This window comes from Mesoplodon mirus (assembly GCF_964341445.2).
Source record: "Mesoplodon mirus genome assembly, chromosome: 9".
NCBI classification, from domain to species: Eukaryota; Metazoa; Chordata; class Mammalia; order Artiodactyla; family Ziphiidae; genus Mesoplodon; species Mesoplodon mirus.
Window position 1 is genome coordinate 40,826,343 of NC_138985.1, and position 27,852 is coordinate 40,854,194.

Sequence of the window (27,852 nt, forward strand, 5' to 3'; positions counted from 1 at the left end):
TAAGTGTGTAGAAAAAGAGCTTTGTTAGGCCAGGAAGGAAGGACTCCCCATTTTGTTGAGGGCCAGGGGTACAGGTCGTGAGGATGCGGGAGGCTTCTCACTAGAGCGATGGGGTTTGAGCTGGAGAGCCCAGTGGACAAGAATTTCACCTGTTGAAGGTGGCAACAAGGGCATTCCAGGCTAGAAACAAAGAAATGTGGGGCATGCCCTGGGAGAGTGTGAGACCCAAATGTCCAGCCTTCAAACCAGGTTGAGGCTTCAGCCTGAATGATGGCCAGTGTTTAATAGAGTAGGGATCCCAGGTGTCAGAGCTCTCAAACCTGCACAAACTTGGGCGAAGCCCTACTGCATCAGAGATACTGGGATCAGGCTGTGGAGTCTGATTTGCTGTTGAGCTCCCTGTGTGACTGTCGTGTTCTCCAAGTGGTGAGAGGCAGGAGTCTAAAGGGATTGGGGGGGGGGGGCGTGGCAGGATCAGACTGGCGATTTGGAAGTAGAACATCTGGGTGGAGAATGTATTGAGGGAGAGGCTGGCTGATAAGCTGTGGCGGTAGCCCCAGTGAGAGGTGGCGGGGTCATGAGCTATGACAGTGGCAGGGAGGGAGAGGGATAGAAACGTTTCAGAGGTACAAGTGACAGGATCTAGTGAGAGATGGATGTGAGGGAAGAGGGGAAGGAAGAATATGAAGATGCCTGGTGGCGATCTGAACTAAAGAACAGGCCCTGGAGGAGGAAGAGGCTTGTGGGATATAGTGAGGGTGATGCATGTGTGACTTCAGACCTTTGTGTCCTCACATCCTGCTAAATAGATGACTCTTTCTTGAGGGCAGAGGTGGTACCACTACACCTATCATAGCAGCTTGTACGGAGCAGACACGTGACGGTCTGTGAAATGAGCATCCTCAGTGTGTAACCAGGGATGCGGGCCTGGAGTTCAGAGAAGAGGGCAGAGATGTAGACAGAGCTTTGGGAATAACCCGCATAACAGGGAAAGTTGAAACCATAGAAACAGATAAGATCACTGAGGAAAGAGGCAAAGAGAGGAAAGAGAGCCTGCAGAAAACTTGCATTTTCAGAGTTTCAACATGATAAGTACCCAGAAAAGAATTTTAAAACAACAGTCTCAAGTTCAGCTGACAGGCTGAACAGACTGGGACAAAGATATAGTGGTTATTGGTCAGCTTTCAAAGTGAAGTCAAATGGCAGTGGATGGGCCAGATTATAATAGGGAAGTGTGGTGGGATTGTAAATTGGTGCAGCCACTGTGGAAAACAGTATGGAGGATCCTCAAAAAATTAAAAATAGAACTACCATGTGATCTAGCAATTCCACTTCTGGGAATATATCCAGAGGAAATGAAAACACTAACTTGAAAAGATATCTATACCCCCATTTCATAGCAGCATTATTTACAATATCCAAGACATGGACACAGCCTAAGTGTCCATCAGTGGATGAATGGATATAGAAAAAACCAAACTCATGGAAAAAGACATCAGACTTATGGTTACCAGAGGCAGAGGGTTGGGGGAGGGGGAAACGGAGGAAGGTGGTCAAAAGACACAAACTTCCAATTCGAAGATAACTTAGTACTAGGGATGTAACGTACAACATGATGACTGTAGCTGACACTGCTGTATGTTACATAGGAAAGTTGTTAAGAGAGAAAATCCTAAGAGTTCTCATCAGAAGGAGAACTTTTTTTCCTTTTTCTTTTGTTTCTTTTCTTTTTACTGTATCTATAAGAGAAGATGGATGTTAGCTGAAATGATTATAGTAATCACTTCACAACATATGTAAATCAGACCATCATGCTGTACACGTTAAACTTATACAGTGGTGTATGTCAATTATTTTTCAATAAAACTGGAAGAAAAACAGACAAAACTTTAAACAATAAAAAAATAGTAAAAATACTGTATGGAATGACTCAGTGGTGACTACTGACCACTATTGTTCAAATTTTCCTGCAAAAACATATATAGTGATGAGTTGAGGCTTGCAACTGCTTTTTCTCTTACTTTTTAAAGATTAGAAAAGATTGAGTGTTTGGAAGCATTTGTGATTGTATGTTGGTAACTAAAAATGAATGTACTCTATCAGTGTATCTTGCTGGCAGCTCATTTCCATGCCCTCTCACAGGGAATACACTCCTTGTTGAATGTGGATGGAGTCTTTTTGAGAGGCCTCCTAAAATAAACAAAATGACCTTTCTCCAGGAATGGCACCAGAAGATAGCTGGTTACTTGGATATTGAGGAACTAGATTCTGCCTCTTGTGGCCTGAAAATACCTCTGTGTTTTCTTAACATTTTTATGTTCACAACCCACAGGACACACAAAAGAGCTTGACCTGGCACATCGCTAATTCACATTTGTGAAAAATACTAGTTGCAATGCCTTTGACTTTTTATTTATTTTTCCTATTCTTTCTACTGTATTCTGTTCTATTTCATTAAAAAAGAAATGAAAAGAAATCCTGGTCAGGATCCCCATGAATGGATTTGCAGATATGTAGTTTGACCAGCCTGTTCTGCTCCATCCTTGACCGAGGGCGACTTGAACTGCCACAGATACATACGTTGTATGTGGGAGGACCAGGACAGGTTCCTTCACTTCATCTATAAGATGAGGATGATTTTACTTGCCCAACTATTCAGGTTGTGTGAACGTCAGATGAGACCCTTCATGAAACAGCTTTCCCCCTGTAAAAAATACCACATAGGTGAAAGAGGACATTATTGCCAAAACTTTAATTCTTGGCAAGTTACTCAATGAATAATTTTTCTCAACTCTATTTGCTGATTTCTCACATTGGAACTTGAAGTGCTAAATTTCTGTCTGCAGTAAGATTTTTGGTTGGTTTGTAAATTTAAAAAAAAAGTTTGGTTGATTCTTAAAGAATGCTGGCAACTCTAGTCACATAATGCATTACAGTCACTGTGTTTAATGACCTGCTGGTTTGGCTTCGACCTTTACACAATTGATCAGAAATTAAGTAAGCATCATTCTGAAAGAGTATCAGTCCCCTGTGCGTTTAAATAATAGTTTTGACAGAGTTATTAGGAGCGTTTTCTTAGCAACCATCCCAGTAAGTGGTGGGGAGAGAGAACCTGTTGTCCCCGAGGCAGCAAGAGAGTGACATTCAGGCGAGCCCTGGCATCCTCGGAGGCTGTCACCAGTAACTCCTCTTGAATTGCTCTTGGCTAACTTACAAATAGACACAATTAAACTAAGTACTTTTATGTGAATTAGTGCTAATTAATCCACATATATTCTTAGTTCTCTCGAGGGCTCTCGTGTACCATTCAAAGCATACGCTTCAGAGCTTGTGCTGTAACTTTTGTGGTGGTAAGTTATTTTCAAAGGTCTTTTCTGGCTTTTGGACTCTGTGTGTTGAGAGATAAGGGGATGGTTTGTGTTGGCAGAGTGCGGCTTCGAGCTGCCCTCGGTCCCAGAAGCAGTCATTCCTGTATCTGTGTTCCACTGGAGGGAACTGTCCCAGAATCAATATTTGCATAGGCAAGTTTCCCCCAACATATTCTTATTCTGATCAGATAAACAAACTCAGTTCACGAATCCAAGTAACTGCTTCCTCCTTGTTCTGCCACGAGCCGCACTATGAGAAGGCAGGAAGAGAAGCTGCCCCTGACATTCCTAGACATTAATCTCACATTAAACGGTCAATAAGGCATTCCCTTTTAGGTGACTAACTGTGTGGTCCATGAGACTTCATGGGGGTGATTATAAAATCCTCTGAAGGCCACGATAAATAAGGTGTTTTCCCCAAGTGGTGTATGTGAAACCCTGGCTAAAATGCATTCTTGGAATCATATTTTTTCAGTATTTCCAATAAAATTATGTTACGTGTTATAAGAGACCACACTCTTTTCTTCATTATCAAGGTGCTGAGGTTAAGAGTCTACTAGAGCTTTGAGTGTCTCTTCATTACCCACATTGCAATCAGTTGCTGAGTGACCTTTGCCACGTGCCTTTAACTTACTTGTGTTTCTAATTCTTGCTCTGTTAACCAACATGCAACTCTGGGCAACACATTTGAGGTCTTCAAATATGTGATAAGAAATGGAGCACTGTTGTTGAGGATAAGCTAGAAATACAGGACTGAATTTTTATTTTATCCCAAGTATGTTTTTCTGCTAATCTCTTCTTCCTTTGGTTCTATTTATATGTACTAAGAATTATGCCTAAATCTCAAAAAATAGTATGAACTCTCAATCATGAAATTGCTATTCACTGTCCTGCATATTGTATGATGCAGTATAATAAGGTGAGAAAAAGAAGTGCATAGACACCAGAACGTTGTTGTTTTAGAAACAAAAACATTAATGTAATAGGCAAAAATACTTCAAAATTTAATTTTCTTTATTTTCATCAAAACTGAAACTTTAAAGGGCAAAAATTCAAATAAAGCATAAATTAAGTGCCAAGGTACAGTGGATACTTCATGTGGGCCAAGTTGTCTCCTGTAGGTATATTACTGAATTGCCCTCCAAAAACATAATTCCCCATTACAGGATGAGGAAGGGCTTCTTAAATTAGTTGTTAGTTTGCTTATTTCTATAGCCCATTGCATTTTTAAGTGGAATTTCAGATGTTATTTTGTATTTTATTTTCCCCTTTTCATTTGTGCCTCTAGTTTTTCAAAGAAAACAGGAGTGTTTTTCTTTATTCTTAAAGTTCCTCCTAACTGGGCAACAGTAGTGTCAATGGAACATTTTGGTGAAAATAGAAGAAAAGCTTCTCCCCGATTCCACTCTTCCTGCCTTGCCTTTAAATGCTTAGCTGGTAGGAGTTATCCTAGTTATCCGTGGAGTTTAACAGAAGACTTTCCCTCCCCTCTTTTTTCATAAATGGTTATGAAAGACGTACCTCATATACGTAGGTGTAGTCAAGTTGTGCCATTTTGGTCACTTGGGGAGAAATTGTTCATCTCTGTTAATTTTTACAGAGCTCATGCTGCGTGCACAGCATTTTAGGTGGGTGCCATCATAAGCGCCATGCAGTGGGCATAAAAGGCATATAAAAGCAAAAGGTATGTAAAATAATATTTTTAAAAATACAGAGCAAAGAGCATAGTACTTAAGAGTACACAAAACAGTGAAAACTGAATCCAGAAGTACAGTGGGCGACCTCACTGTCAGTGAGGTTGCTATGTCTGAGGCCTGCTTTTTTTTTTTTTTTGCGGTATGCAGGCCTCTCACTGTTGTGGCCTCTCCCGTTGCGCAGCACAGGCTCCAGGATGCGCAGGCTCAGCGGCCGTGGCTCACGGGCCCAGCCGCTCCGTGGCATGTGGGATCTTCCTGGACCGGGGCACGAACCCATGTCCCCTGCATCGGCAGGCGGACTCTCAGCCACTGCGCCACCAGGGAAGCCCTGAGGCCTGCTTTTGATGGAGAAGGCAGGAAGAATAAGTGGTACAGTGGGTATGAGCAGTGCCTTATTCTACTTACGAAACACCCTGGATTACTTTTTCTTACTCATCTCCCTCCCCCACCTGCACCGTCCCCGGCCTCTCATATTCAGTTCATTGCCAAATGAACTCAAAAACGCAGTTCAAATCCTCCATGTTTCTTCAGCACATTGCCGCTTCCCTGGTCCATGTCCTGGTTATCTCTAGGCCAAATGTTAAGCCACGGTCACCTAACTGGACTCCTTGCTTCCTTCTTGCTCCTCGTAAGTCTGGTCTCCACATAGCAGGCAAAAAGTACTTTGAAAATAGACGCATCATGCAGTTCCTGATTTTAAAATTCCTTGGTGCGCCCCCGCGTGTTCTTAGACTAACATCTGAATTGACCGTGGTCCATGCTCTCTCCAGGCTTGTCTTGCATCACTCTTACCTGTCTCGGGCAGCTCCGTCTCAACCTCAGGTCTCAGCCCACATATCACTTCTTCAGAGAAGCACCGTGCATGGCCTGCTCTCTGCAATGACCTCCCCCAGTTGGTTTTCTGTCATTTCACCATTTATCATGATCTTTAATCCCATCTTATTTTTAAAGATTATTATTCTAATAATTATGATTGTTACCAGTTGGAACAGTAGTTGTTAGCTATCCCCCCAGCTAGTATGTGTACTTCATGAGGTCAGGAGCTTACCTATCTTGTTCACAGGAATAACCCCAGTGCCAGGCACCTAGTAGGTACTAAGTACATATTTGTTAAAATGGAAGAGCAGGCTATACAAGGAGAAAAATAATGAAATCATAGAGTTTGGATCAGAGCTGGTACAATACGTTCTGATGTTAAATGTCAAGGTGAAGTTGGAGATGAGGAAGAAGCTGGAGAATTCAAGGAAGACCTTCTGTGATGAACAGTGTTCAGACTTGATGAGATAAGTGATACAGAGGCCAAAGCAGGGCACTTACTGTTATATTTTTTGAGACTGATTGTTTAGCAGTTGTGCTCAAGCCCAATTTTATTAGGGAGAGGTTGGAATCAGGGGCTTTGTGGTAGGAGGTTATTGCACCGGTGCAGAAAGGGTGACAAGGACTTGGATAGGGAGATGCTGGGGAAGTATGGGAGAAGAGGTGGATTCAAGACTCCATAGTTTGGAATTTTGTGCTAACAATGCTCTGTACAATCCAAATATAAAATATTGTGCTTCCTCTAGCAATCGATCACTCCTGGGTATATACCCAGAGAAAACTCTAACTCGAAAAGGTACATGCACCCCAATGTTCATAGCAGCACTGTTTACAATAGCCAAGACATGGAAGCAACCTAAGTGTCCATCCACAGGTGAATGGATAAAGAAGATGTGGCACATATATACAATGGAATACTACTCAGTAATAAAGAAGAATGAAATAATGTCATTTACAGCAACATGGGTGGACCTAGAGATTATCACACTAAGTGAAGTAAGTCAGATAGAGAAAGACAAATATCATATGATATCACTTATATGTGGAGTCTAAAAAAATGATACAAATGAACTTATTTACAAAACAGAAAGAGACTCACAGACATAGAAAACAAATTTATGGTTATCAAAGGGAAAAGGGGGGTGCTGGATAAATTAGGAGTTTGGGATTAGCTGATACACACTACTATATATAAACTAGATAAATAACAAGGCCCTACTGTATAGTACAGGGAGCTATATTCAGTGTCTTGTAATAACCTATAATGGAAAATAATCTGAAAAATAATATATATATGTATAACTGAATCACTTTGCTGTACACTTGAAACTAACACAACATTGTAAATCAACTATACTTCAGTTTGAAAAAAATCATGCTTCCTTCATTATATAACAGTAAACTGTTAGCCAAAAAAATCACATAAAAAAAAATATGGGGCTTCCCTGGTGGCGCAGTGGTTGAGAGTCCGCCTGCCGATGCAGGGGACACGGGTTCGTGCCCCGGTCCGGGAGGATCCCACATGCCGCGGAGCGGCTGGGCCCGTGAGCCATGGCCGCTGAGCCTGCGTGTCTGGAGCCTGTGCTCCGCAACGGGAGAGGCCACAACAGTGAGAGGCCCGCGTACCACAAAAAAAAAAAAAAAAATGTTCTCACGTGAACTGGATAGAAGCCTTCACCTGTACCCCAGCTCCCCCTTGGGTGAAGTACAAAACTGACATGATGATGTCTTGATGGGTTGAGGTGACGAGGAAAATTGAGATCGGATTGCTCCAATGCCAGTGATTTAACAAATGAGATAATGTACATGAAAAGTGCCCAGTGCTATTAGTTAGACTTTTCATCCAAATAATTTAAAAAGCAGTACTGATATTTACGTTTTGGGACTCTACCTAACATTATTTTTTCCTGCCAGATTGCCATCTGAAAAGAAAATGACCTGAAACAATTTTCTTATGATGCTACATTTGTTTAATATTGTTCTTTTTCTTTTTTTTATTTAAGCAATTGAACAAGATGAAGAAAACAGTGACAAACTCGTAACTGTGACAGAGGCTGAAGGTGTTGCAGATCCTCAGGTGTGACAAGTTCTGTGACAGCCCCTCCTTACACCCTTCTTCTGTGGTGAGAGTGGTGAGATAGCACAAGTGTTTGCAGATGATACAGGTCTCACCTTTTGTGTTCTGTACAATAGTCATATTACGGGAATGAAGCACTTATTTTTGATAAGAGAGATTTCACAAGAAAAACCTAAATTGCTCTTCACGTTTATAGTTTGATTCATGGGGGAGGGACAGATCCGGAGACATCCTTCACTTCCCAGACAGCAAGCAAAGTAAGTGAAGAACCAGGAGATACCGCCATAGGGTAGACTGTCCCCTGGAGATGGCAGAGGAGAATCAGCCGGCTGACAGCATGACAGCCAGGGCAGGGCCAGACAGATCAGTGCGATGCCTCACCTGGCAAAGTTTCTGTGCCCACCCCGAGCATTTACCTTGTGGTATGGACATGCTTTTAGTAGCAGCTGACCTCCAAATACTATGTCAGCATAAAAACTTTGGGCACCCTACTGCTATCAACTATTAACTTTATGTAAGTGTAGAGCATTTAGAGATTCTTTGTGGGGACAGCGGGGCGAGAAGCAGAACAGATGGCACGAGGACATCCTTTTGCAAGCCCTCAACAATTCAACTCCACTCCGCAGAGTTCCACCCCCTTGACACGCAGCTGTAGCCTTGTTTGGCATGGCTAAATACCTAGCTACCATAAGCCAGTTTGTTAACCCTTTGGAGTTTTCGGTGACTCATCTCTGAACCTACCTGATAGGGGAGTTGTGAGGATTAAAAAGAGAAGTATGTTGAATAAAAAAGCCATTGCATTTTATTATACATAAGAACGAGAAAGGAGTGGGTCCAGGGGAGTGTACTACTGAGAAATCGATCATGGTGTGTATAGAGCCATGGGTTGATTGATCTACCCAGGGAGAAGAATCGGAGCTACTCTACACTCAGGGGGAAAGGAGTGGAAAAACTCTGGAAACAGGCAAGCCCGTTTGAGCCCTTATTCCATGCAGTGCGTTGCTCGGTTCTACTAGCTAGACCTACAGAGGAAATGGCCTCTCAGGATTGTGGTGATGGTATGCTGGTATCACGTGGGTCCAAACTCATCAAAATGGATACATTAAATGTGTGTGACTTTTGTATATTAAGGATACCTCGGTAGGCCTGGAGAAAAAAAGATTCTTAGTTTGGTTGACCCTGCACACTTCACCTTTAAAGTTGTAAGTCTGTGGATTCTGGTCAGAATAATCACATTAGCTTTCTCAGCCAGGGTTGCAGAGGTTGTCATGTTCTAGTAAGTTTGTATAAGGACTTGTCTGGAATTGTTTTGCTGTGGTAATATTCAGAATGCTGCAATCCACAGGCTCATACTGAATTATACTTCAGGCTTCCAAGCAAACCTGGGCAAGGATAGCTTTCTCAAAGGTTTCTTAAGGCATTAAGTTATTAGTAGGAAAGTTTATTATTTAGTTTCTAAATTTAAACTGCTATTTTTAATTTATTTTGGACTTATTCTGTGGACAAAAGTCTGTTTTAATGCAATTTTATTCCCCTTTGTATCTCAAATGGATGCATAGACCTTGCTCTACGAGGTTTTGTGGTTTTTCTTCAGCAACGGTGACATCTCTGCGCATCTACAGAATGTACAGAGGAATGGAATCATGAAACCAATTGAAACCAGTGAATCGATAATTAGATCAGGAACAGATTCTCTTTAGGTTTGGAGAGTCATGAGTTAATTCACTGGGATGCATAATTATGTAGTCCTCAGAGTATATTTTAAACAAGTTAAGTGCTCACTGGTTTCTCATTCCTTCCCTGTACATGATGAATTATGTCACTGTGGGGAAAATGTCCCCTGGCTGTTGAAAACTTTGGGTGTATAAAGGGTTAAGCCAGTCACTAACTCCAGAGAGACTGGGCCTTGCTGTACACAGGTTTACCACCTACTGGAAAACTCTAGTTCTCTCCTCATATGTGGATTCCTTTCTTTCCTTTCTCTCTGAAAATATCTTTTCTGCCTAGGAAACTCCCTATTTCCATGCAGTGATGTGTAGGAAGAGTGAAGGGAGCATGTAGCCTGGGGTTTACATCCCAGCCCTTCTTCCTCATAGCTGGTGCCTGGAGGCAAGTTCTTTATTGTCTCTAAACCAGTTCGTTCCTGTAGGGTGGCATCCGTGTCTTTGTCACCCAAGTGTCCCCAGCATGCTAGGCAGTGACTAGCATGCTTGTTTTTCATCTTTGTAAAGTAGAGATGTTATAAAGTTGTCATGAGGTTGAAATGAAGCCACATAGAAATGCGTGCCACCCTGGCACATAAAAAAGAGTTTCCGCGAACGTCAGGCAGCATCCGTGAGGTTAAGAGTGTTGTCTCCTGGGCCAGGCTGCACTGTCACAGCAACCCTGGGCAAGTTACACTACTCTCTGGTGCCGCATGTTCCTTTTCTGTAAGAGTGTTGAGAGTTAACACTTAGACAGTACTTCAAACGCACTCTTCTAAGCTCCTTGCTTTTATTAACATACTTAAACCTCACAACAAACCCTATTAGGCAGATAATATACTTACCACCACTTCACAGATGAGCTGCTAAGTGGTGGGGATGGGAATCCAGCCAAGGTAGTCTGGCTCCTACATCCTTGCTTTTCACCCCTGTGCTAAGCCGCCTTTCTAACATCTGTAAAATGGAGACAATTGTTTTGAAGATCAAAGGAATATATGTGAAGCAGTTAGAACAGTGCCTGGCACACAGTAAGTACAGCCTCCTGGAGTTATTCTCATTGTCATGATCAGTATCACATTGCTTTTTGGTCTGAATATTTAAGGTATCTAACAGGACTGGGCTGCAGTGTTGCTCTGTCTGCCATTATGGTATCTGCACTTATAGAAAACATTCTAGACCCTTCACTTGTTATAGCCCTTTATTTAGGACTAAAGGATTAAAGAATCTTTATCAGTTGGATAGAAATTTTGCAGGTTCTAGTGAGATATTCAATGAGTAATTTATAACATGCTGAACTTTGGAAATTCTTGCTTTTATTCGGGTGACCATAGACCTCTGGATTCAGTCATTAGTTTGTCTCCTATTCCTCCATTGGAATCAATCATTTTAATATTAAGTGATAATAACTGTCAATTATACAAATCGATTGCCACATAGTTCATGATTGTTTTATCAGCAAAATGTGATTTTTCAAAAAAAAATAGACTGAAGAAAGCTCTTATTTAAGGTTGTGATAGCTATCATAGAAAACAGGTGACCCTTTTAAATCCTTTGTGTTAGAATTTATTAAATTTACTTATTTTCTCTTTTTTTAAACTTCTTTATTATTTGCCAACTTTGCTGCTCTGCTTAGCAAAATGATCAGTAATGTATGCAGATCTGAGCTGTAATTTCTCTCAGGTCAAAACAAGATAAAATATTGGTGACCTCCCTATTCTAGTCGGAAAATTCAAGGAATTAAATATATGTAATGAATGAACCCCTTACTTCATCGATTATGTAAATATGTAATGTATTTTTGTACATTTTTTGTACAAAAAATGTACAATTTTGTACAATCTCATCAGAAGAGATAATTATAAAAGTGTAATAGATTAAGAACATATTTAAGGGAAATAACGGTAATAAATTCCACACAGCTATAGTTTCTGCCTCCTTCCCCGCCCCCAGCCCACGTTGGCAGGACACAGTATCACGCGGTGTTTGTAGGGGATGGGTCTGTGTGACCAGTGTGGTGTATCAACACAGGTAATTCCACAAGGGAGGGGGACTGGAGCAGTGAACGCCCCCTGAACTTGCACTGCCTCATCTGTACAGTGAGGGACCGGGAATCACTGAACGCTTCCTAAGGCGCTATGATGCCCCGGCATGGTGTCTGAGGCCCGTCCTAGTGATGCCCTGGACATTAGTGAACCTGCCTTTACCATCACACTTTCTATCGCCTGTACTTTTCACTGTATGTTCTTTTCTTGATCCTTTCCGCAGTTATCAAAGGGTGTATTTTTCTATTCCAACCAGTAGGAAATTTGTCATACTTTTCTTTCTCTGGAGAAATTTGAGAAAATGAATAATAAAATGAAATTTTAAAAATTATTCATTTATTATGAATTGTCTTCTGAATTTTCCTGGAAAGAATTCTACTTTCTGTGTTGGAAATAGGTAATATAGTACACCATCCCAGGCCATCAGTGTTTTATTCTGTCATTTGGACTTTGTGTTCAAAGTAACAAAAAAAAAATTTATGAATTTCTATTCAAGATTTAAGTTTGCAGAAATGAATCTATTATGTAACAATCAATACGAGTTTACCCGAATACCCTGAATTTGTATTGAAAAGCATTCTGTTATTACAAAAGTGCTTTCATGAAAGGTGGATTCTTTCATCCTGGTTTTCCCTCCCTTGATAGCAATTTTTGCATGGTGTTTTAGAAAAGGTGATTTTTAAGGTTATGATAATGCAGAAAATGCTTCCATACGTAGAACTTGTGCTCTTTCACCTTATGGCATAAGGGCTGTTCATTTAGTTTGCAGTTTTTCCTAAGGGAATTCTGTCCAAGTTTCATTTCACCACTGAAAGAATGGACCAAACATTTCTATGACTCCATTTATAAAGGAAACAGACTTTTCATTTACATTCATAACATTTCTCTTCTCAAATACTGAAAATGATATAAATAGCTTTAATTATGCATTACAGAGATTTTTTTTTTTCAAAGCAGACCTTGAAATAAGGCTCTTAAATAACTCTTCTGATGGTTACACATTAATCTTTTATTTTTTTCTGGCCTAACAGTGTTAGGTAAACTGTTTATAATTAATTTCACATAGATAAATTAAATAGTCCAGGAATGTGAAAGTCTAGATCAAGGGCTGTTAGTTATCTTGCTTCTCCTGCCATAACAAAGCTCTCAAAATATATTAATAAATTCATGGCTTTTTTGAATTAAATCACTAAATTACAGAACTGTGAAAGGAACCCCCCCAGAGAACATCTGGTTTACTGGGGTATTTCCAAAGAGGACTGTCTTATAAAACTATCCAGGATATACGGGTATCTCTCTGGGATTAAAGTTCTCTAGGGAATGAAGAAGCTTACATAACCCTCCTTGAAAGCCTTTTTTGATAGTTATATGTAAGGAGTGCTGTAGAATTGATTATCTTGTGAAAATGCATCTAGAAATTATGCAGAAACCAGAAAATCAAGATAGCAATATTCCTTTTTAAATTATAAGATGATTTAATTATAAATAAGAAATAAATGAGTCAATCTGAAACCCATTTTTTAAAGTAATAGCATTTTGTGTTTAAAATACATAATTTGTAAACCCAAGTTATCTGGTTCTAATAAAAATGTATTTCCTCAAGAAAGAAAAGTCTCTATTTAGGATCCTAAGCAAAAAACTCATGTTCACACAGAAACCAAAAAAATAGTCGAGGTCTCTTAAATTTCCTGTACTCAGTCCTACCGTTTTTTTTGCTGATGCTATTATCAGTTGTTTTTTTAAAAATACATGTGGCACCCACAGACAGAAGGAAAGACTCTCTCTCCAAATTGGAGTCTATGGAAGCTTAGCCCAGTTGCTTTGGAGCCTGTGCTGGTGAGAAAAGGTAACAGGCTCATTCTCACTCGCCAAATTAGTTAGCTCACGGTGCTTTCCTCCTGTGTGCCACCCCTGCCTGGCCCCATCTCACAAGTGCCCTCTATTACACAGGGCTGCCACAATGGGGAGCAGAGAGAGATGGGGACCAATCCATCACACTACTGAATAAGCAGCCACGGAGCAGGTCCAGAGCTTGCAGCGTCATTAACACCCTCTCTCCTCTACCAGGACAATATATTAAACGCCGTGAGGATGACAGGGCTGGAGAGAGAAGAAATCCTAGTTGGTCACCATAAATGAATTTTCTAGATAACAGAAACATATTCCATTAAGTGTCAAAACATTTAAAGAATGTTAGTAATTTTTGTGTAGAAATTTCCCTGAATAATTTCCTTGTATTTTAAAGGAGCATCCTTAGTTTCGTAGTTTAAAGGAGCATCCTTAACACTGCTGATCCTCTTTTACTCTCTAGTATTGATTAAAAGAACATCTTCAAGATTGGCCCGTGTATTCAGCATTATCTCAGGTTATGGGCTCCATTAAAATCCTGACAAACCAATACACGCTAAGGAGGACGGCTAGGATGGTAAAAGGATCTAAAACCAAAATCCAGTGGGCCCTTATTAATGCTCGGCAATCTGATTCTACTTTCCTTGTCCGGTTGCCTCTTCTTTCAGGTTAGGAGTTGAGAAACCACAGCCTACTGCCTGTTTTTGTAAATAAAGTGTTATTGGAACACAGCCATGCTCATTCATTTACATACCGTCTCTTGCTGCTTTTGTGCTAAAACTGGACACTTGGGTAGTTGCACCAAAGACCACATGCCCCACTGAGCCTAGAATATTTACACTCTGGCCCTTTACAAAAAAAGTTTGCCAACCCTTGGAACTGAAATGACCATTACATGCCTTCTTTTCTTATACTTCCAGGATCTTCTCACAGTCCTTACTCTCAGCTAATCACCTGACTTCTTATTTCTGAAATAGAGGCCTTCAGAAAAGAATTTCCTCGTTCCCACCACCGATATGCTAACCTACTGGCATGTTCCCCCCGTACTCTACCTCCCCTCCTATTACAGTGAGTGAAATACTCATATACATGTTTCTGAGACTAGATCTTTATGCTCTTTCCTTCTCAAGGACATTTCTCCTAAAAATGCCGTCTTGCCCACATCATCAGATTTCCCTCTACACTGTATGATTTCTAATAAAGATAAATGTGCTGGAATATCCCTCACCCTAAACAAGCAAGCAAAGCCCCCTGCAACATCACTCTTTAACTAGTGCCCCATTTCTTTTTTAAAAAATTATTTATTTATTTAGGCTCTGCTGGGTCTTAGTTGAGGCACGTGGGATCTTTTTTTGTTTTAGTTGTGGCAGGTGGTCTTCTTAGTTGCAGCATGCGAACTCTTAGTTGCGGCATACATGTGGGAGTTCCCAGACTAGGGATGGAACCCGGGCCCCCTGCATTGGGAGTGAGGAGTCTTACCCACTGGACCACCAGGGAAGTCCTAGTGCCCCATTTCTTGAAGTAAAACTCCTCAAAAGAGTTGTCTTTCATTCTCTGTTAAAACCATGTGAGTAAGGCTTTTTTCCCCCCTACCACTTTTTTTCTCAAAAAAAAAAGTTACTGTCAGGGCTTCCCTGGTGGCGCAGTGGTTGAGAGTCCGCCTGCCAGTGCAGGGGACGCGGGTTCGTGCCCCGGTCCGGGAGGATGCCACATGCTGCAGAGTGGCTGGGCCTGTGAGCCACAACTACTGAGCCTGCGCGTCTGGAGCCTGTGCTCTGCAGCGGGAGGGGCCGCAGCAGTGAGAGGCCCACGTACTGCAAAAGAAAAAAAAAAAGTTACTTTCAAAGTCACCAGTTACTTTTGTTAAATTCAGTGTCAGTTGTTTTGAACTCCTTATTTGATGTTTCAGCTGCGCTGGATACAGTTTTTCACTCCCTCCTCCTTGAAACACCACCATCACTACTCACTGGGTTCTCTTTCTAGAGCCCCTCCTCCTTATTCTCATCTTCCCAATATCTAACTATTAGACTCAGCTCATGGATTTCTTCTCTTCTCTGTTTACGTCACTCCATTGGTAACTTCAGTTCTTCCTCTGGTTTAAATACCATCTACATTATGATGACTCCCGAAGTCCTATCTCCAGCTTAGACTTCTCTGGACCTCCAGACTGCCAACCCGGCAGCTCCACTTGGATGTCTAATAGGCATATCCCTTACTAGATCTCCTCCCCAAGTCTTCCAATCTCAGGAAATGACAACCCTACCCTTCCAGTGACTCAGGCCAAATATCTTAGAGACCAATTCTGCTAGCCCTTCCTTTGAAACAGATCCAGATTTTAATCACTTCTCCCCACCTCCACCACTACCACAAGTTCCAAGCCATTTCTTGTCTGAAGACCGATCTCCTAACTGGTCTTCTAGCTTTAACTGCTCCCCGCCACTTGACAGTGTTTTCTCAACCCAGAAGACAGAAGGATCCTGTGAAAATGTCAGATTATTCCAATCCCATGTTCAAAACATTCCTAAGTATTTCCATCTTGTTCAGAAAAAGAATGTAAACCTCTTACACATCCTGTAAAGAAGCTGCACGCTCTGGTCGGCTTCACCTCTCTGAGCAGCTCCACTGGGCTCTCCCTTACCAGCTGTGCTCCAGCCCTGCTGTGCCCTTTGCTCTCCGTCGAACATGCCAAGCACACCCAAGCCTTAGGGCCCTTGCACTTCTGTTCCTCTGCCTGTAACATTCTTTACTTCCTTTATATCTCCACTCAAATGTCAACCAAAGAATCCTTCCCTGACATTTCTATCTTAATAACATTTCTCTGTCCCTTACCCTGCTTTGTTTTCCTTCCTAGCATATATTACCATCTGCTGTTTCATATCTGTATGTTATATAATCCACATCCCCTGGTGAATAGAAGCTCCATGACATGTGGGACTTTGTTTTTATTGTTATTATTGACTACTGTATCCCTAGAATCTATAATAGATCTTGGCACATGGTGGTGGTTCAAATAAAATCAGTTGAGTGAGTGACTGAATGAGTAAATAAAATAGGGAGCTGGGGGAACGTACGTGAGAAATGCAAAGAGGAGGATATCATAAACAGTGGTATTTAAATATTTGGAAGTTTGTCATATTGGATAAAAAATAGACATACTTGCAATTGCTTTGAAGGCAATACTAGTATTCATTGTTTGAAGTTCAGTGGTTTTGTCCAGCATGATACGGGACCTTCCAATAATTCCGGCTCTCCAGCACTGCACAGGCTGTCTTAAGATAAACTGAGATCCTTGTCCTTGGGAACCGTGGAGACAAACTGGAAGACCACTTGTGAAAGGATGCTGTAAACATAAATGTCTGAGTTTGGTGGAGGAATTCCACTTGCTGTTCCATGGGAATCTGATTTGGGCCACGTCAATGATTTTGTTTGTTTGTTAGTTTCCTTCCTATTTGTTGGAGAAACTGCTAGTTAAGGTGATGTCCTTGCCCTTAGGAATAAATACTTAGTCATTGCTTTGAATGGAAAATTCCATTTTTCTGATGCCCACTCAACAAAATGTGTGTCTTTAGTACAAACTGTTAAGACCCTGAAGCTGTGATCACTTGCTGCCCCCTTCTCCCTATTTGGTCATGTTGCTGGGTCCATTTGAATCCTATAAAACAAAGACTTGATAGTTTTGGCTGTTCCTGCCAAGAGTAACTTCTGATTTCCTTTTAGATAGTGTCCTGATATGTCAGTGTGAACCATTTTTGAAAGAATTTGAGCAGAAACAGTTCATAATGTGTGTGATATAACCACTTTTTGTTTCTGATCAAAGTCCTAGATTCTCCTTCTTCATATTATTATTATTTGGTTCGTGGGTATCATAAAAAGTATGATGCTTTGTGGACCATTTCTAAACCCTGATGAAATTCTAAGCTTTCTTTTTGCAGTTTATTTTTAATAAACTTTTCCACCATATTTTATGCAACATTGGAGGTATTTTACTAATAATGCCCCATAGTAACTTTCCAGTTATGAAAAAAGAAGAATGATCTTGTGATCTTCTTGTGAACTGTGTATTTGTCCATGGAATGAGCTGGTGGAGCTAAGGAATTAGGAGGTTATGTGCTGTTATTTTTAGTGCTCTATCACTTCACCCTTACTGCCAGAGTAGTTCCTGGCTAACTTTCCCATGAGTTTTTAACCTCTTGCTGGGCTTATGTAACAGGAAACAGGCTGTCAGGAACAAATAGTAGCACATCAGGAGCACCCTTTAGTGGCAAATGATTTAGTTTGCTCTGCCTTTCACTCTCTTAACGTAGACTGATAAATGATCTCACTTTAAGTCTTCTGGTGAGACATTCCTAGGTTAAGATAATACAATTTCAATTTTGGAAAGGCAAAATATTTTAGCAAGACCATGATTTAATCCAGGCGACAGAGAAGATGAGTCTGTTATAAGGTGAACTTCGCAGTGGTGTCATGTCCTGGGACTGTGGATTTAAGTATATCTTTGCTTTTTCTCCAACTCTTAAGGCTGGGGTGATATGCAAACTTCAGGAGAGAGATGATATCGGGCGAATTGAACTGGTCCAGAAGCTGGCAAGAGAAAACTGTCAATTTTTGCAGACGGACAAAAAAGAACAGGAGAAGTCTGAACATGTAAGCCCTTTTCCTCTTGGGGATGCGGGTTTGAAGGGGTGGAAAATGTTTCTGCCTGCTTGTATGTTTGAAGGAAAGAATATTTTATTTTAAGTTCTTTAGGTTTGGGGTTTTTTTCCCCCCAAAAGCATGCTTCTTAGTAAAAAATGACAGCTACTATAATTTTCTAAGCCAGTGGTTTTGTAAGAGATCTCTTCACAGAAGTAAATCATGTAGAAATACAAGAACGCATGGGAGCAAATAAGAATGCATGTCTATTTGATGGCTTTCAGGTTTCACTTGGGGAGTTTCACCCCATCAGATAGTTTGTGGAATATGAGTTTTGAAAGAACGTTACGATGTACTTTTATATTTAGCACAGGGGGTGAATCTAGTTATCAAGCAAATGCCTCCTAAGTCACAAGAGACAGATAAGAATGGACAAACAGATTCTAGATGCTCACACTAAGTGAGAGAGTCAGAAGGGAGTTTTCCCAGTATCTTGTGAGCGTTCATGTTCCAACAAGAGTTATATTGTTTGGATGTAGTTCAACTGGAGGAAAGGGACGCTCTGCTCAGTTCTCCTGAAAGCAGTTATTCAGATTGAGCCTTAGAACTGAGAACTCTGCCGTCATGCTAGGGAGACAATGGGACCACTTTCTTCTGCTTTACATGTTGTCTGTTGACTTGTTGTTGTTGTTTGTAAGGCTTCACTCTCAGTGCTAAGCTCTCCAGGATTGCTCAGGAAGGGGAAAATTCCTCAGTGTTTACGAACATCTCTCTTCTCTGACTTTAATTTTTCCTTGGAGTTTTATTTTCAACCCTTTCCAAGGGGGAAAAATATTGTTTCATGCTTTTTCTGCTCCAAGGCCATCAGTAGAAATGCCAGGGATTTACTGAGCTGGAGAGGAGGTGAGAAGTCCAAGGATGGCACGCTGTTTAGTTTGATAATGTAACGCGTCTCTTACCATTCGGCAAGTCATTAAGCATTGGTGTCTCAAGGGGGAGAATCATGAGTAGTTTCAGAGCCTGGTGATCGCAGTTATCTTAGAGGTGACCATTGGCTTTAAGTGCAAGTGGAGGTCTCAGGAGCCTTCACCTCGGTAGGTACTACTGAAAAGTTAAGGGACTTGTTTGAATTGTTAAAAAGCACCCTGGAGGTTGACTGCATGTATATCTAAGACTGACTCCTAACTTCTTCTGCGTCCTTAGAATAGTTGAATATCCTGGTTCATGTCCTAAATTTCTCAAAACAATATTCCTTTCCATTCATTTTAATTAGAAGAGCAGTAGTTTTCATATGCTACATTTTATTGATTTCAAGGTGCACTTTCCCTGCACATCTCAGCATGTCTGAAATCAGGATGAGTCTTAAAGTTGATGATACGAAAACATGTCCTAGTTTAACTGGAACATTTTTCTTTCTTAGTGGCCCTTAAAATGGATGACATATTTTACAATGGACTGCATACTCAATTCAGTGGATCAGTGACAACCTGAGGGGAGGGCAAGATCTTTTAAAATCAAACCAATAGGAGATAGAGTTCCACTTCACCAAGATGAGAAATCATCAGCCTTAGGCCACAGACAGCTTTATGGTTATTAAAAAGGTACCTGTGTTGCCTTTGCCTTATTAGTTGAATCTGGAATATTATAGTTACAGCTAATGAGAGTATAATACACTCCAAATATATAGTAACAGAAATCTGAACTTGCTGCTCTTTATTATAAGGACTTTTACCATGAGACGGAAATTTAGTGGTGGAAGGTTTGCTTACGGTTTGCTTACGTAACTGCTGGCGGTTGTGTACTCACTATTCTCTTTAAACCTTCATTTTAAATTGTAAAAGAGAACAGTAAGGTTTTTTACTTCTTGCATGAATGTCATAATATTGATGCAATAACAGCTCTGAAGTGTGTACATTTCTGAGAGGAGAGATGATGTATAACTAAATATTGGAATGATGGCCTTTTCTGTGTAGACTTTTCCTACTGAGGCTGAAAGTCAGGAAAGGTGACTATTAAGGATCTTTCTTCCTTAGTGATAAATACAAACTTAGCCATTTTGTGGTCTCCCTCCTGGAGGGTGACACCGTCTGAGCTGGTCAACCCTCAAGGCTGAGACTTCCATAGTACTCTACCAAACAGAATATTTGATACTAGGTGCTTCTACTTTTTACAATAATTTATAAGGAATAAAAATCATCTGGTAGCTTTTTTCACTCTTTCATGTCTTAAGCACTTGTTATAAAGATACCTTTGCTAGCCCACTGAATTCACAGTGTCCATGAGATGATGGCAGCATTTTCATTTTTCCTGCCCTCATTTTCTCTTCAATAGCAGTCATCTGTTCTTGTTCATGAAAACTCAGTTAAAACACACAGAATATACAGAGGAAATTGCAGTTTACTTAATGTAAACCCAGCTTGCAGTTTCCTATTCTTATAACAATAACGACCAAACCCTAGAGTTACATACAGATTTCCTTTCTTTTGTGATTCTCAAATGCGTCAACTACCTCATCTACCATTCCTGGGCCAAAATTATTTAAGTGCACAGTGGTAAAATTTCAGTTAGAATCCCAGTTGCCTATTGAGTCATTCTTTTCACTAAATGACTTTGTTTCTCCAGTCCTAGAATGTCACATCCCCTTTTGTACATGTATGCCAAAATGAGACAACTACTTTGAGGTACTACTGCATAGAGATAGACATGAATTTGATGGAATAAAGCTTTTGTTGCTGGTACATCTTGTTACACATTGAAGGGGCTTCGAGATTTCTGATTGGGCATATCTGCTATCTTTTTAAACTGGTAAATGCCATGATTAGGTTATAAATGGATGCAATTAGAGAAACACTTGACTCTGTGCTTTTGCCAAGGGGTTTCTGAAGCTTAAAAAAAGTTAAATGTATAATTATCACAAGTTTTTCAGCAAGCACTTCATTTTCCTATTTTATATTAACAAGCTGTAGGCAAAATTAGCCAGCACTCATTCCTAAGTGTTGAAAATTATGTGAGAACTTTAAGAAGGGGACAGAAATGGCTATTTCTTATAAACATTATGAGAGTGAGATTAACATTTGGTCATTAATTCTCTAAAGAAATTGCCTCTTATGTGGGCATCATATTTTCTAGGCTTAATTCTATGATTATATCCATAGAGGAAGGGGCACGTGTTACCAAATGGGGACTTTTGAGCTTGAGCTTGAAGAATGACTAATGGTCATAGAAGGGCAGGACAAGGGAGAGTGCTTAAGGCAGAGGGACCAGCAGGAAGGCACGTGAGCTGAGCCCTGGGCAATTCTTAGGAAATGAGGTGGGGTGAGGTGGGCTGTAAGTTATGAAAGACCTGGCAATCCACTCTAAGGAGTTTAGACTTGCCTTTCTGGTAAAGGAAAGCCATCAAAGAAGGGAAGTGGCATAATCAGATGTGGTCTTTTTAAGATCTCTCTGGCATTGGTTTAGAGGAAAAATTGAGTGGGGAACAGGGAAGTGTTGCAGAGAACCCTTAGAGAGCTATTGTTGAGTCAGGTGAGAGATGTAAGCCTGAAGCAGGGTGGCAGCTCAGAAATGAGAAGGCCACAGATGTTGAGCCATTTAGATGGTAAAATTGGCAGAATTTGATAATTCTGCCAATTATCAATGGGGGATAATGGGGGAATGTGTGTGCTAATTTATACTAAGCAGTTTTTTGAATTTGTTATTACGGTTTCCTGGTACAGACATGAGAAAGCTCTGTTTATCACCAGAGTGGTTGGTCACCTTTGCCAAAAAACTACATAGACATTTACCTTGTTCTGCTGTCCTGCAGTGTGTTTCAAGTGTCTGAAATTTATGCTACAGAACACTGTTTATCTCGTTAACAAATTGTTTGATGGAGTTTCTGGCTAACAGTATGGAGACTACTTCTTCTGAGACCCAGATACTTGGACAATACCTTCAGCACAGAGAATCTCTGGTAACCTCAAAATGAACTAAATTGTTTGGCCAAAGCTTTGGCATTGGCTGCAATGATGTGTGTGCCTCCTGCAGAACTAACTGTGATTTTAGAGATGCTCTCCTAACACATAGTTTGAGTTGGTGTTTCCGTACTGTTATTCTAGAATACTCTTGGTCGTTTATTCATTCAGTACACCTTTATTGAAGCTGATGTCGTAGGGGATCCAGAATAACTATGGTGGTTCCTACCTGAAGGAGTACAGTCAGGTTGTGGAGAAAAGATACACAAATAACAGCAATACAAGGAGGCAGTGGTGATGATCCCCAGAGAGATACACGGGTGTCAGAGGAAGAATTTACACCTGGGGAAACAGGATTCTTTCTCATGGCCGAGGTTGAGTTTGATGTGGACCTTAAAGTAGGTTTTAGGTTGGAGTTAAACAGTCCAAACTGAAGAAGAGCATTCCTGGAGGAAAGAATAGCATTAGAAAATGCACAGAAATGTCTAAAACTACAAGGTATTTTTTGGAAAGCAAAACCATTCTGTCACCAGGGTACCAAGAATGGGGGTAAGGGAGATGGTGACAAGGATTCAGGAGATGGAAACGTTAGTGAGAAATGAGATTGGGACCAGACTGTGGAGGATTTTGAGGGCTGAGACGTTTCACTTCATTCTAGAAATAATGAAGAGGCATTGACTTGTTTTGTTAGTTTTCGTAAGAAAGTAGGATGAGGGGGCCCATCTGTGAGGTAAACGATATTATTTCAGTGTGATGAATCAGAAAGCTGAGGCTGGTGAGTGATTAAGCAGAGATGGGCCAAGTGTGAACTCAAGTCTGACTGCCCCCGGGTGGCATCTTCTCTCAGCTGTCATCACCGGAGGGAGGCCTGGTAGGAGGAGGACAGGAAGCTGAGATGACAAGAATCATGATAGTCCTGAGAAAGAGGCACCACTAGGAGGACAGCCCTGAAGGAAAGACAGACGGCTACATATTGAAGGGATGGTGGTGGTGAAGTGTGGGAAGGGAAAATGAAAAGGGAATGCTAAGCTACTAGCTTATTTTGAGTCCTAACTTTTTAAAGAGTATAAACTGTTCATATTTAGTATCTGTGAAATAGCTGGATTAAAGTATACATCTAGATGTGGGTGCTGTTTAATGGCATACCACCGCACTGTTTACCAGAAAACCGAAGCTCAGTTTTTCCTGAAATGTTGTTTATGCTTTGTAGTGTATTAACCTGTAGAGTAGAAATACTAACAAGCAGCTCCTGAACTTGACTTCCTAATTTCCAAAGTGTAGAAACGAAGGTCTATAAAACGTATGTGAGAGCCGTGCTAAGTGATGCTTTCCCTGGGGACCCTGTCTGTATCCCTCCCTCTCCCCGCCCTGCTTTCTTCAGTTCCTTTGTTATGTCTGGGAACCCACCCTACTTCCTTCCCCTTTTCCAATTCGCTCATGAAATATGGGTGGGAAGGGGATTTTACGCATTCTGCAAATGAAGCTTGGCATAGTCTGCTGCCAGGGTAGGGTCCCTGTCTCTCAACTTCAACCGGAATTTCCTTTCCCCTGTTTCCTGCAGCCTCATCCTGGACGCCTGCTTGCGTCAGAGGGTTTGCTGGTTGTGGATTCCTAGGGCAGAAGTGGGTTGGAGTATTCTGGCTGCCGCTACTCTTACTGCACACACTAGAAGTTGGTCTCTGCATTTCATGTGGTCTATTGCTTAAAAAAAAAAAAAAAAAAAGCGGCTTAATGTAAAGTGAAAGCCCTCTTTATACTCTACATGAAATACTAAAAGGAAATGGTTCTGTCATTCTGTATTCAAACTTGCATTACACATCTAAGCAAGTAAAATTAAGACCAATCATGGCATTATTTGAAGTTCACCAGTAATTTAGTTTAACCAAGAAACTAAAGACAAATAGAATGTTATAACATTATCGCTTAGTATTGAAAGCCAGAATTCACATGTTTTAGGCAAGTCATAATATATTAAGTTGCCCGCTGCTGAGAAATTCTGCGTAGAAACCATGTATTTTTCTTAATGACAAAATCCTGACTTTGTGTTGGATTGGTACTAACATACATACCTTTTTAGAGGAAATAGGCTTCCTTGAGTGAATTGTGTTAGTTCATTGTTAATTTGGATTAATTTGGTCACAGAGTAACCACGAAAGTGATAGAAGATAGGTCTTGCCTCCAAGAAGTTTACAGTGTAGCTGAAGAAACAAATTCACACTTGGAAAACAAGTGAACCATTCAAGACAGTATTTAACGAAGTGTTTCAACAATTTCCCAGGCCTTCAGGGAGAGGGAAATACCTCTGGTAGACCTATTCACAGTTGCAGCAATCCAGAGAAGTTCTCTGTTTTCAAAAGCAAGGTTTACAAGTTTGGTTCACTTTAAATTCTGCTTTTGTTTCATTTTTTTCCTTCCAGAAAAATGGCAGCCAGTGGACGTCAGTGCTGTGCTCATGCTGCCTGGGGGGCCATCTACCCATTAGCTGGATTTTTGGGTTCTCACAGAAAGCCCACTGCAAGTCTCAACCTTTTAAAAATATTAGTTTCAGTTTTTAACGTTTTTAACATTTTAAGCAGAGAGGAACTTGTCATTATGATACTCATTTATTTTTCTGAAAATATTCAAGCTTCTTTTTTAAAGGCCCAGTTAAGAAAATGGATACTGTCTCAGTTTGATTTATCAAAGCCATATTCTCAGTGGATCTTGGATTCCCTGTGGTACAGATGCTGCTCCCCAGGTTTATTAATTTCTTCTACTTGTAAAAATAAAATAGCCATATCATCTTTAGTATATCTAAGAGATCATTAAGGTGAAATATTGAAAAATAGGTTATTTTTCTTTGACTTTTGTTCTTCTCAGGGGTGTACCTCACTCCAGACCCCTGGCAACCTTATATTCTTTTTTTCTCTACCCCTATCAAGGCCTGGTCTGCATTAATATAGCAATATTAATACTTTGTAGGTTGTTGTCTGATCAGGTAACACTAGAAATCTTTGGTGGTTTGGTTTCATTTGAATTTATAATGGGTGCTTTAAGACAAAACGGTAGAGAAAAGATGCACAGACAGATGGACAGTCCTTCACAGGGAGATGGACAGTACTTTATGACAACTGTGTACCACTGAGGCTCAGAGAAGTAAAACATGGAGACATCAAGGAGTATGGAGACATAGGTACCAACATACATTGTGCCTTGATTCCCCAAAGACTGCCCTGATCATCACTGCTTTTGGGGAGATAACATTGCAAGAAATTCAGAGGCTGAGTTCACAGTTACCTGCATGCTAAGTTCCAGGGTGCTATGGAAGCTTGTCACAGGGAGCTCAGCTGGTGTAGGGAGACAAGCATGTGTCCCTGAGGAAGAGAATGAATCTGAAGAGTCAGAAGAGCTACTAGGAGAAGTGAGGAAGAATGGGCATTCCAGGCAGAGGAGAGAGCATGGCTGAGGACAGGAAGGGCCTAATGCAGAGAGAGGATGATGCAGCCCTGCAGGCAGAACTACGTGGCTGGAGCCAAGGGGTCAGAGGGCGGGGAGGGCCAGAGGATGCAAGGCATTACCTAAAGGCCTAGCCAAAAATGGCGTGCTAAGAGCGATACAGAGCTTTGGTGAAGAATGTAAACAAGAGAGAGAAAGATGATTAGATGTGAATTTTTGAGATTCCTCTGCTGCCTTGTGGGGATGGGTTTGCTAGCAAAGCATGGGTCACGCTCACTCCTTTCAAAGCTTTCTGACTCTCCTTTCCTCATAGTCCTCTCTTGGTTTTACTACATAAAACAGGAACCAGCATAAACGTTAAAGCTTTGCTGTGAAGACAGAATGTCCAATGATAGCTCTACTCGTACTTATTTAAATATACTACATCATCATTTTTCTTTAAAAAGTTGACTTTGATTCAGTCCTGCTTTTATAGAAGTGAATTTTGAACTTGCATGTAATGTGAATACTCTCTGTTAATTAACACCCCGCAGGCCTGTATGTTCACATTAAATGTACTTACTCTGCTGCACGATATTTGCTGCAGATTGACTCAGCCAGAGTTTGGTGATTTCTGAGAGATTCAGATACTTCAGTTGATAAAGATGAGGAAAAGAAATTTATAAAAGATTTCCATGTGGGATGCAAAGAACCTTTTTTTCCTTTTGCATTGGGAAGTGGGTGGAAAGGAAAAATTCCATCTGGCATACAACAGCGCTAAATGTTGTTTTAAGGTGGCAAAAATAGAAGATTGCTGAAAATATCATAACAGAACATAACAGACTGTGGGTAAATGTACAGTACATATTTTTCTAATAAATCATGTTAAATACCCATATTTTCCTTAAAACATGACCATGTTCTTATTTGTCCTTACATAAAAATTTGTCTTTAATTTTTAAAAAATCACCCACTCCATTACTGTAGCAAAAAAAGACTTGTTTGGGTCTGTAGAAGTTAATGCTGTCACACTTAGGTTTACCTGGGATAGGTTTTTGTGGCTTTTTTCTTTTTCTTTGTTTTTTTCTTTTCCAATCTTTCCCTCCTGTATTTAAAAAAAAAAGAAAAGGAGAAATAAGATATGACATGTCTGTTCATTTATTGTACATTCCTACGTAACTAAGTGAACAAGGCTCAACAATTTTAACAAAGCCTTGTAAGTATCCTCTTTGTTCAGGTTCCAGGAGTGGCTGGGCATGATTGAGGTGAGCTGAGTCAGGATAAAGGATCAGGGGCACCTCAAGATCCAAGAAATAAAGAGAGGGAGTGAACAACAGTGATAATAAGACAATTAAGATGAGCAGGAAGTGGCTCGGGGGTAGGGATTTCTAAGGAAGCTCTCTTGAAAACTTAATGAGTCACAGAAGCATATCTTAGTGACCTCCCAGGTGGGGGTGGGGTGGAAGGTGTCCAGGTAAAATTTGACCCTGTGAGATCAAAATCACACGGATGACTCCTTAAACCTTGCTTGATCTTGCCTTGGGTAGGATTTACAGAGGCAAAACAAGCTTTATATTGATACTCTTGTGCATAAAGAATTCTAATGATCCCCAAGTGGTACAATGCATAATAAAATCCCAAACTGAATTTTATGGTTGATGGATGCTATCACTTTCTCCCTGCTTGGTGAACCTACTGTTACTACAAGTCGGGGGGTTTGTGATGATGTGTTATTTTTTGCAATCCATCTGAGTATCCTGGAGTTTTCCTCTGAGAATCATAGGCATTGGAAAGAACTTTTTTGATGTGATGCGTCTTCACTGGGTAAGAAAAAGTTTCACCCAGAAACTGGCACCTGCTAAATAGGATTATAAAGAGTATCCTCTGAAATGGGCAAAAAGTACTTTACACTCCATTAATTCTGTCGGAAGTTCATTAATCACAAGAAGATTTTTAAATATTTCCACTGATAATATTCTTCTAGTAAAATGTATACCTTTTAGCCTCTGTTATCAGAAGCAAAAGATCATTAATTAAAATAGTCATTATGGGAGATCCTTCAGGTTTGTTAGGGAAAGGTGTAATTCAGTCTTTGTGCTTTTAACTCTTTGTGTTTCTGAAGTTCTATTTTGTGGGACTCTAATGGAGACTAGCCTGACTGAAATGACCCTTGCTCCAATAAAGCATTTCTGCTGAACTACTTCTCTCCTACTAATTAGCACTTATCCCATCAGAAAATTAACACAGCAAGTCCTGAAAGCAGGCACCGTTTTGTCAACAAAAATAAATGGGAGCATTCAGT

The 27,852-nt window shown here is 40.6% G+C and overlaps 1 protein-coding gene across 6 annotated transcripts in view; it reads left to right on the top strand.

The window, feature by feature from the left end:
* The window catches only part of RAPGEF5 (Rap guanine nucleotide exchange factor 5), a gene marked incomplete at its 5' end in the record, with an annotated part of 217,138 nt that overhangs the window by 99,282 nt on the left and 90,004 nt on the right, over positions 1-27,852 (top strand). For 3 of the 6 annotated variants that reach the window (XM_082633000.1, XM_082633002.1, XM_082633001.1), the window contains 2 exons: positions 7,885-7,958; positions 18,070-18,195. In XM_082633000.1, the coding sequence (XP_082489126.1) occupies positions 7,885-7,958; positions 18,070-18,195 (200 nt within the window). Of the gene's footprint in view, positions 1-7,884; positions 7,959-17,839; positions 18,196-27,852 lie in introns of those variants that run through there. The other 3 variants (XM_082633004.1, XM_082633003.1, XM_082633005.1) reach the window with 3 other exon arrangements.